At 44.7% G+C, this 10,866-nt stretch overlaps 1 protein-coding gene across 2 annotated transcripts; it reads left to right on the top strand.

The window, feature by feature from the left end:
* The first annotated feature begins 1,224 nt into the window (after positions 1-1,224).
* On the top strand, positions 1,225-4,323 carry LOC310796486 (uncharacterized protein). 2 transcript variants are annotated; one of them, XM_083658677.1, is made up of 2 exons: positions 1,225-1,361; positions 2,408-4,323. In XM_083658677.1, exon 2 carries the CDS (start codon positions 2,417-2,419, stop codon positions 3,383-3,385), a length of 969 nt encoding a protein of 322 aa, XP_083514803.1. In that variant the 5' UTR covers positions 1,225-1,361; positions 2,408-2,416; the 3' UTR covers positions 3,386-4,323. The 2 variants fall into 2 exon arrangements, with proteins under 2 accessions (XP_083514803.1, XP_083514804.1); XM_083658678.1 differs by having other exon boundaries at positions 1,293-1,361; positions 2,412-4,323.
* The last annotated feature ends 6,543 nt before the right edge of the window (positions 4,324-10,866 follow it).

The raw sequence follows: 10,866 nt of genomic DNA, 5'->3' as shown, positions 1-10,866 counted from the left end.
CATGCTTAGACTCTCACACTCTACCCCATTCCACACATAAACACACCCAAAGCAAAACACATATCTCAATAGCCTAGACTGACAAACTATCTATCTATCTATCTATCTATCTATCTATCTATCTATCTATCTATCTATCTATCTATCTACCTATCTATCTATCTATCTATCTATCTATCTATCTATCTATCTATCTATCTATCTATCTCAAATGATTGAAACATAATGAAATATTGATGAGCCATCAATGAGCCATGTCCTCAAATGCGAACACAAGAGCAACAGTTACTGAAGAAGACAAACCAGATGTCCAAATATTCTTTCAAAAAGAGCCAGTGGGGGAGGAGGGTATATATACTGTATAGGTCAGTGGTTCTCACATTTTTTCACATGAAGGACCCCTAAACTGACAAAAATTAGACCACGGACCCCCATTTGATAGGATTTTGTCCCACGGACCCCCATATGATAATACGATTGATGCTTTTAGATGTTTTATTACAGAAAGTGTATCAAACCCATGACCAAAATAGTCATTGTGTTACTGATGAATGGAATTATAGCGAATATAAATTACCCCCCTTTTGGCTGGGGACCGCCTGGCACCCCCTCAAGGACCCCTGGGGGTCTCCGGACCCCCATTTGAGAACCACTGGTATAGGCTATTTAAAGGGACACTGCCGATTTTCAATGCTGAAACTGTAAACAGTTTTGCAGACATTCATTTAGTTTGACAGTTATTGAGAGTTGATTTGAGTTAAGTTGTGGACCAGTGATGTCATTTGTGCATGAATGACATCACTGGTCCACACCTTAACCCAAATCAACTCTCAATAACTGTCAAACGAAATGAATGTCTGCAAAACTGTTTACAGATTTCCTATGTGTGTGAGATTATGTGCAAAATAAATCAGCATTGTTTTTCAGTGGAGTGTCCCTTTAAATGGCCTACTGTGTCACAGTTCTTCCAAACAGCCCCCTTTCTTTCCTCCTCCTTGTTACGCCCCTGCACAATGATATTAAGTAGGGGCCAATAGCAACAAAGAAGAGGCAGGACTCAGGCTCCACCTCTCCCCGCCTGCCTGCCTGCCTTCCTCTGAGCTGTTCAGATGTACATAATCCCGGAGTTGACCCAGAAAATAGGCAGTCGTTTCAAGATCTGATGCGGCAGTCTTTGTGCAGCAGCACACCGCCCCCCCCCCCCCCCCTCTGCTTGAGCATGAAGCGTAACCCCGTGGAATACAGATTGTAATCCGGAGGAGCCTCGCCTCGCCTTTGCAACAGCGCAAAAACTGTTCCAAAGAAGAGACGGTTGCTGCAGCAAAGTCGCGCAACTTTGTGTGGAATCGTAGCGGATACGGGTAAGTGATTTTTATGATCGGATTTATATTTGTTGGGGAGAAATTGGGGGGCTCTGATCTGACTGACTGTGTGTTGGGTCTGCTGCTGCTGCTGCTCCTCCATTGTTTGTGCATTCCCTTGTTTAAAAGTCGGGAATAAAATCAAGATGATACGGACGTTAGGACGGTTAGTGTCGCCAACATCTTGGGGATACATTCGCTGAAACGAGTCGGTGGAGCTGGAGGAGCACAATAAGGAAAAAAAAAACATGGAGCCTTTGTTGTTGGGATTTTGGCGATTCAGCTGTTGGGAATGGAGATGTTGCATGATGTCAGTGTGTTCTTTGTTGCAACCTTACGTGCGTAAAATGTAACGACAGGAGGAGTAGACATTTTACGCACTCAGATCCCCGGCGTGCAACATAGCGTTAGCTGGGCTTTAAGCGGTTAGGCATTATGTCTTCCTTTTCCCGACCCAGTCATGCATGAATTACCCAGCTGCTGGTGGAGGAGAAAAGTCTGCTAACAGCGTAACACAATGTTACCTGGGTTTATCAACCTGGGCGTTTATTCCTTGGCACAAAGCGGATAGCCCTTTTTTTTTTTTTAGCAAGACTAATAAATACAATTTCCAGTGTTCGCCAAAACGCAAAACAACCCCTGCAGACCCCCTCCCCCCCATCGGGAAGCGTCCTAGGCGGTTTGACTTGAGATGACATTGTAAGATTAGAGCTAAATTGGATGTATTTAACGGAGAGTGTGTTCATTATAAAATAGGTCAATTGGCTGGATGTGAAATTGGATTGGACTAAACCAATGTGAAGTCGCTGCCTCCATACCCATCTCACACATAGCATAGCAACATCAACCACTATTGTTGCATTTTACCCCAGGCTCACGCTGGTTCACACAGAAGGACAACTAAATATGTACATGGCTTGGTATGCTAGTATCCCCCCAGCCCCCCCCTGCATTGAATGTTGCCCCCCTTGCCAAAACATCTCGTCTGCCCATTGCATTGTCTGAGAATCTTGTCTTTAACAGTGTCCCCCTCTATGCTCGTATAGACAGGAGGCATGGCGGACCATCTGATGATGCCCATGAACCACAGCTCGGCGGGCGCCAGTCTCCACGGCTACAGGATGGGCATGAACGGCGGCGCGCTGGCGGCGGCGCACGGCGGGCAGCACGCGGGGCAGCAGCCGGGCATGCGGGCGCTGCCCGGCGGCCAGATGATGCACTACGGCCAACAGGCCAACATGGAGGCGGCGCTGAGGCAGCGGCAGCAGGCCATGGTGGTGGGCGGGCCCGGCATGAACGGACAGCTGAACGGGGGCCAGATGGGCCACCACCAGATGATGTATAACGGCCAGCCGCCGCAACAGCAGCACCACCCCCAGCAGCAGCAACAGCAGCAGCCGCATCACATGCACCCGCAGCACCAAGCCCAGCACCCGCAACAACAGCAAGGCCAGCACCCGCAACAGCAAGGCCAGCACCCGCAACAGCAAAACCAGCACCCGCAACAGCAAGGACAACACCCGCAGCAGCAAGGACAACACCCGCAGCAGCAAGGCCAGCACCCACAACAGCAGCAAGGCCAGCACCCGCAACAGCAGCAAGGCCAGCACCCACAACAGCAAGGCCAGCACCCGCAACAACAAGGCCAGCACCCGCAACAACAGCAGTTCATGAACGGAGGGCTAACGTCCCAGCAGCTCATGGCCAGCATGCAGCTGCAGAAACTCAACACCCAGTACCACGGGCACCCGCTGGGGCCGATGGGCGGGGGCCACATGGGCCCCGCGGCCCAGTACCGCATGAACCCGGCGCAGCTGGCCAGCATGCAGCACATGGCGGGCCCGGCGCTGGCCCTGAACGGCATGGACGCGGACATGATCGACGAGGAGGTGCTGACCTCGCTGGTCATGGAGTTGGGTCTGGACCGGGTCCAGGAGCTGCCCGAACTGTTCCTGGGCCAGAACGAGTTTGACTTCATCTCGGACTTTGTCAGCAAACAGCAGCCCAGCACCGTTAGCTGCTGAGAGGAAACGGATCGAGGGACTCTTTGAGGAGAAGGGGGGGCACGGGACGGAGAAAGGAGCGAGAATTGTCCGGGATAGGACAGCTCTTCACTTTTTATTTTTGCGGGCACCTTCCAGGACAACTAAGCCGAGTTGTGTTGCAGCGCAGGGTGCGCAGGACAGACGCTAACTATGGATCGCCAGCGCCGACGCACAGCGCTTGAGTCTCGCATGTGCTAGTGGCCAGAGGGTGGTTGGCTTAAGGCCCGGGTTCCACCTCTCCCGTCTCCTGGACATGAATGTAATAAAGTAAATGCTGAAATTCTCAGAGGCCGCTCTGAACAATGCTATGACACTGTGTAGCCTCCGAAACCTGGACTCCATGGCAGTTTACCAGTAAAAGGTGTATTTATTTATTGCGCTGGCTCTGAATTAATGAATTGATATAGAAAACAACCACCAAAAGAGATTCTCCATTTTGAGAATAATTAAGTGGTTTGGAGGTTTTTTTTTTGCCCCGCGGGAGGGGGATTTTAAATTGAGGTCTCTCTTTTTATGATTTTTTTCCCCATTCCATTTTGGCCCGGTATATAAAAGAATAAGCTAAGGATGACGAGGTTATCTAAAAAGAGCTCGAGGTTTTCTATCACCAAACTGAGACGAGACAAGAAGTACAATGTTACGTCATCCATTTGAATGGGAATCTCATCCAAAATTTTAAACGGTTCACTTTTGGAAAAGTGCTGCCTTTTTTAGATGTGATGTTCTCCAAAATCTACTGCTTGTACTGTATGAAGCTGTATAACTCCAGACATGTCCACACTGTTGTGTTCTATTGGAGATGTAGAACCGCCTTAATCGCACAGATTCTTATTTATTGGTTGTTTATATTGTCCCCTTTTTTGTGGTCAAGATGGGGGGGATGGTTCTTTGTGAAAGGGGTTTTGAGGATCAATAAAGATGGCCTGGATAGAAATGTGGCCTGCTTTGCCATTCATTGCACAGCTCTTCTTCCCCCAGGAAGTGGAGAGCTAAGCTAAGTGCTTCGGTTAACCTGAGGGTGAAGGGAAACCCTTCGTTTCAAGTCTTTGGAGGAGGAGATGTTTAAACGGATAGAATATTTATGGTTTTTGGAAAGGATATCTCGGCCCTGTGCACTGGCTCTACTCCAAATGTCGTGGGATTTCACTCTGATTTATCATTTTCATAGCTATGGTAAGGCACAGTGTCATTGGTATTAATTATTGACACATGGGGTCACGGTTGGCTTAAGAGGAGCAGTATTTGTTTTACGGTTATGGAATAATTAATATCAAAGTAAATCCGATGCGACGTCTCACTGATTCATATCCAAAGAGAATTGACGGTTTCCTGAGTTTCAGTCTTGGCGATTAGCTAAACAAATGCATTGACATGACAGATGGTGAAAAGTATTGGCCAGGTTAGGGCTGGGTGATATAGCTAAAAAGCGATATAAAATATTTCATGTCAGTCGATATCAATAATTATTGATCATTTTTAATGACCCATTTTTATTAATAAGAAAACATCAGAAGAAAAGGAGGTTTGCATTTAACCAGTTTATTTTTTGAACCACCTTATTTTCAAGGCACACGGGTAATAATTGTAATGCTAACACGGTCATAAGCCGCTTTCAGACATGCCTCGGAACTCGGGAGTTATCTAGAGGCGACCCGGGTGGCGGTGTATGTATGAACACATTTTGGTGAGCTATGCGCGCTCCCGTGGCCCTCCTACTCACTAGGTAGGGTATCTGGATCTGGTTGCGTTCATGCCTTTGATTTAACGTTTACACAGCGTTTGTGAAGATTCACGTGCAGAACCGCAAATTAAATAAAGTAAATGCACGTGTAATGTTTTTGTGTGTGTGTGTTCCGAAAGATACAGAACAGAGATAAACTGGAAGAATATCTGCTCCCTTCGAAAAGTCAATTTTAACCCGTAGTGAGTCGACCATTCTGATTTGTAAGTAATACAACATTGATTTTATTTTGAAGGTAAAAACGTCTAGCTTCCTGTATTCTGTATAATTCTAGTAGGATTGATGCGTTTTAGGCCTGAACACGGCAAAGACCTGTTTTCTTTGTAGTGCTTGAGACTCGAGGAAATCGATGCATCTGGGCGTGAGTTATAGGGTTCTTTGAATGAATTACTAATGTTATGTGGAAACGATTATATGCCGCGAACGTTAGGCAGTTATCACCCAATATGTATTTTTATCAACTTGTTTTCAGACTCTGCATGTCGTGATAGTTTGTTGAATGTCAATGTGATTCACTTAAGGCTATAGCTCAGACAGTGAAGTACAGCTGTGTGGTCAGTTTTCACAACTCCCCATTGTGTGGTCATGCCCAAATTCACCCCCACCCGCGCCCCCTCTCTACTTTACACCCGGAGGTGCAACACGTGTGAAAGCAACATGCCTCGTGTCTGAAAGGGTACACTTCATGTATCCCCTGGGTCAGGCTCAGGGGAAGCATCGTGACGTTTTATTTTGATGACATAGCCTAGCGTTGCCAGCCTTCTCAAACAAAAAACGTTTGGTAACGTGTGTTTCGGCATTGTTCAACGTTATGCGATTCAGTGAATGATCTGCCCCGCATTCGTTACAAAGAGGCCATTTACACCTGGCGGTAACATGTGGTTTCTGCCATCAGATTGCAATCGGATTGTATTTTATCACTTCAGCCTGATTCCATTTACACCTGGCGTTAACATGCATTTTCTGCAATCTGATTGCAATCAGATTGCAGAAATGGGTCTCCTCTCAATCCGCATAAAGTTGGTGTATCCAGATTGAGAGGACACATTGCATTTACACCTGTGTTCAATGTGTACACAATGCATCCCTGACCACCTCCGGAGGTGGTTTGGCCGATCAGATTGCAATCCTTCTTCAATGTGTTTTGGGGGGTGTTTACACCTGGCATTTCAAGTGATAAAACACAATCTGATTGTAATCTGATCACAGAAAACACATGTTAGCGCCAGGTGTAAATGGCTGTAACGTTGGAGATTGTCCGCATTTGTGAATGACGGCATATAACAGTAGGCCTACAGTTAATGTCCCGGTCGCACAAGACTGCGGAGCTTTAACGCGCTGTCAATTTACGTGAACATGAATTGAAACTCACTCGCGTTGAATTCTTTGTAACGTACAAACAGGGTTCTGCTAATTCTGCGTCCCTTTTATTGACAATTTCATCAACATCTTCTCCCTCCGCAACATATTATTTTCTACTTCTTGTGTTGTTGTTTCACGTGTGTGTGTGGTGGTTTGGTGCCGGGTGACGCCAGACATGCTGTTCGTGTCACTAGCACTGCCCCATTGTCAAGGGATATGATTGGCTGCTTATGAGCTGGGGGGCGGGTGCACGCTCGGGGTTTGTCTGTAAATTATTGGCTGTCTCCGTGTCACTCGTAGCATACTGTATTAACAAAGGACATGATAGGCTGTTTATGTGCCACGGACCATGGCCACGGAGTTGTTTTTTTCATGCACTATCGACCGGCTCTCTATATATATTGCGATATATTGCAATATATATCTCGCAATATATATTGCTATCGTTTTATCGCAGAGCCCTCGGCCAGGCTAACATTATTATGACAAAATAAAGATGGGGATGGCTGACAAAGGTGCAGCAATAGAAGAGCATTGGTTTCTAGCGAACATGTCTTTACTTTGCCATGTGCAGACAGACCGTGTGGGGGTTGGGGGAGGTGAAACTGGCCAGAGAATGCTTACCTTAGTGGGGTTTAACTGCCCTGAGGCTTGTAAGCCCTGCCTTGGTGACAGTTGTTACCTTCTCACAGCACAGTGGGTGGTCAGAGAAACAGCATACTCAATGAATATTAGATGCCATCAATAACTTTCACCATAATGACCTATGCAGAGCAGTGTTGGGCAAATTACTTTCAAAATGTAATATACTACATATTACTAGTTACTTTCATTTGAAAGTAATAAGTTACTTTACAATATTACTGTCTGTGTAGAGTAACTCATACTTATTACACTACTTTTGCATTACTTTCACCAAAACAACAGTAGCAGCAGAATGACATCGCTGCCCCGGAACCATCCCGAAAAATAATTTCAACCACCTTGAAATCAGTGTAAACAGTCCAAAATTCTAAATGTTATTATTTTCCTTTCTTACTGTCATCTATAGTGGTTATTTGCATAAAAACACACAGTTTGATTAGGAAATGATTGTATCTTTTTGAAATATGTGCTTTGATTGAATCAAATGTAACTCAATTTGTAACTTGAGTTACTTGACAAAGTAACTGGTATAATATTACTGAAATCCTATAAGTAATAAGTTATATTATTGAGTTACTGCTAAAAGTAATATGTTACTTTTGTAATGAGTTACCCCCCAACACTGATGCAGAGTCACAAACCCGCCCATGTCCATTTGAAGGCACAGCCAGCTGAAGGTATAAAAGCGTTACCCTCCAGGCAGGTTTTCTTCCTATAGTTGTATTCATCACTAAATGACGGTAACGAGATTGACAAGAGGTGGCTGAGTTGGTTGGATTGTTCTGTGCCTCCAGGCTATGAAATGCTTGATTGAGGTCATGCGGGGGAATGTCATGACCATATTTAGCTCTGCACATTGTCATCAACACAGGCGACATCATGAGTAACCAGGGGAAAAATGAGAAGCGCTATTGTTGTCCGCAAACCAGGAATAGCGCCTTGCTGATTGCTCAGTTTTAAATTTGAACTCAACCTCCATTCTAAAAAGAGGCATCGTCTATTTTCAAATTGTGCAAGGTTGTCATGTTCTCGATACATACTAAATTGAAACGGGGCATCGTGGAGAAGCAGCGTGATCCGAATGGAAATGTATTGGCACGGATGCACTCTCTCTCACACTTGTTTTGAGTAAGACTGACTTAAAGGAACACTCCGCCGATTTTGAAATGGTGAATTATTTTGGACATAATCTCACACATATCCGAAAAATGTCAACAGTTTTGCAGACATTCATTTAGTTTGACAGTTATTGAGAGTTCATTTCAATTAAGTTGTGGACCAGTGATGTCATTTGTGCGTGAATGGCATCACTGGTCCACAACTGAACTAACATCTATTAAAAAAAAAACTACTAATGCTACATGTTACTTATTCCTTCTCAAACTACTTCCTACATGGTGCTAGTCTATCAAAATATCTTAGCTGTCATTGATTGTGTTGCATAGTGGTTTTCTGTACTGTTGACAAATTGTGATATTGTAAATCGCTTTGGACAAAACAAAAGCGTCTGCTAAATGACGTAATGTAACAACTCAAATCAACTCTCAATAACTGTCAAACTAAATGAATGTCTGCAAAACTGTTGACATTTTTCGGATATGTGTGAGATTATGTGCAAAATAATTTGCCATTGAAAATGGGCAAAGTGTTTCTTTAAGGGTATGTGCGTGTGTTTTCCTGGATTCTCACTGTCAAGGGAAAGGCTCATCGATCGGGCCAACTCTCTTGGCACAGCGCTCGGTAACGGTCGCGGGTCTCGTGCCCGTCGCCAATCTGTCGAGATGGTCTTTCTGGAAGGCCAAGAGTGGCACACGGTGCACGTTGGCATGCTGAGCAGAAAGGCTGTCTCCGTATATATCTCATAATTGTACACTGCTGCACTATGAGGTCCTTGTTTAGCACCAATTAAATGCAGAGGTTTGTTTCTTAATCATGGTGACTCCGTGGTGGAACGGGCAAATGCCAAACAGCCCTGTTTGCTCTCCCCAATCCCTTGTTATGACTGCTGCCTGCCTCAGAGAGAGCAGTCTAGACGCAGGCTAAAGCAGGGTGGGACACACGGAGACGTTTACACGTCAGTTGTGTTTCTCTCTCTCTCTTGTTTTCAGCCCACCCACCACAGCAGTTACTAACTGCTCAATGCAACACTGTCTTCCTGTGGCAGCTTGCTGCTCTCTCAATATAAGTCAGAGGCTGAAAGCCGCATTCTGATAGAGAGACAGACAAACCCAGGCAACTGAGAGAGAGAGAGAGAGAGAGAAAAAGGGGAAACTAAAAACACAAGGATTTCTCCAGTTTTTAGAAATTCGAAATTATAATTTAGGTGGAGGGATTTTTTTTTTCTACTGCCCGGGGATTTCTTAGCTGGGGTTTCCCACAACACCTTTATGATTCCTGACAAAAACCCTCCAATAAACGCCAGCCAAAGAACGGTTTGCACGAGAAGCATGCTGAAGCCAGATCACATTCCTCTCTTCAGTCCCGGGTCTGTGTCAGAACTGTCAAAAGCACTTCTTCTGTCTATGAGTTGAGTATCGCTGGGCTGTCTAGTTTTCTGTTTCCAGGCTCCGGTCCAGCTGGTGCCGGGCCTTGCCTGAGCTCACGGTAATCTCGGGCCTTAGCACCGATGACGGACGGGCGGTCATTTGCTGTTGTCACGCATGGCCAGCCCTTCCCACACACACACACACACACACACACACACACACATTAGCCTACTACAACATCAGCACACAACCTGATCAAACAGGCTGCCTGGGATACCTAATATCAGTGTGGCGCCAGTGAAAGATGCAGGATTTGAGCGTCATCTCTGGTCATTGTGGCTGATCGTCACACCTACGCCCATGTTTGCAGATGACTGTGTGAGTGTGCATTAACAGTGTCAATAAGAAAATCACAAAGGAATTGCAACTCAATAAAGATGCACAGCAGATGTTCTGTCATTGCATATTGATTAGGAGTGGGAACCAGAAGTTTAATCATGATATAATATATCGAAAATGATATACTGTGGGCTATATACATTCTTTGGACAAGGATACGATATTTGCTGATATCACAAAAACTGCCATGATATGATTTTGATTCGATACAATTCAGGGGCTTGTGATGAATCTGAGGCAATATCATATGCCCATTTAACACAATCAGTTACATTTATATCAACTCACAAAAAGCCACTAAAATATGGTTGGATTTCATTTCTGAGCTCTTCCAGATATTTTAATCGAAAATTATATAAAAAAAAAAGAATAGACCTGTTGTGCACTATAAAAACAATAGATTGTTTTTCATTTAAAGTGCTTTTTTTCTATCAGTTAACTTAAAGAGCCCATGACCTTTCAATTATGAACATAAGCCATGCACATCCTACTGTATGCTTCATCACCTTGGATTTAAAGCTTAGCTTAAAGATGACGATACATATCAATATTTGCACTTTATATCGATACGATACGATATAGATCGATGTAATGATACTCTGCTCTAGATCGATATATCGTCCCACCCCTAATATTGATATACCAGTAGATTCTGCGTTAGAACACATGAGATCCTCCAGCGGGAATAAGAGTGAAACAAAGTGAGACACATCGATTAGTAGGAAGAATATGATAGAAAACCTGCTGACATTCGCAGATCAGTGGACGAGTTATTTATTGACAACATAGACATCATCTTCTCTCTATCTGAAAGCCTGTCTGAATAT

This window comes from Poromitra crassiceps (genome assembly GCF_964638095.1).
Source record: "Poromitra crassiceps genome assembly, chromosome: 22".
NCBI classification, from domain to species: Eukaryota; Metazoa; Chordata; class Actinopteri; order Beryciformes; family Melamphaidae; genus Poromitra; species Poromitra crassiceps.
Note: the sequence above shows the minus strand (reverse complement) of the source record. Positions and strands in the feature narration are given on the sequence as shown.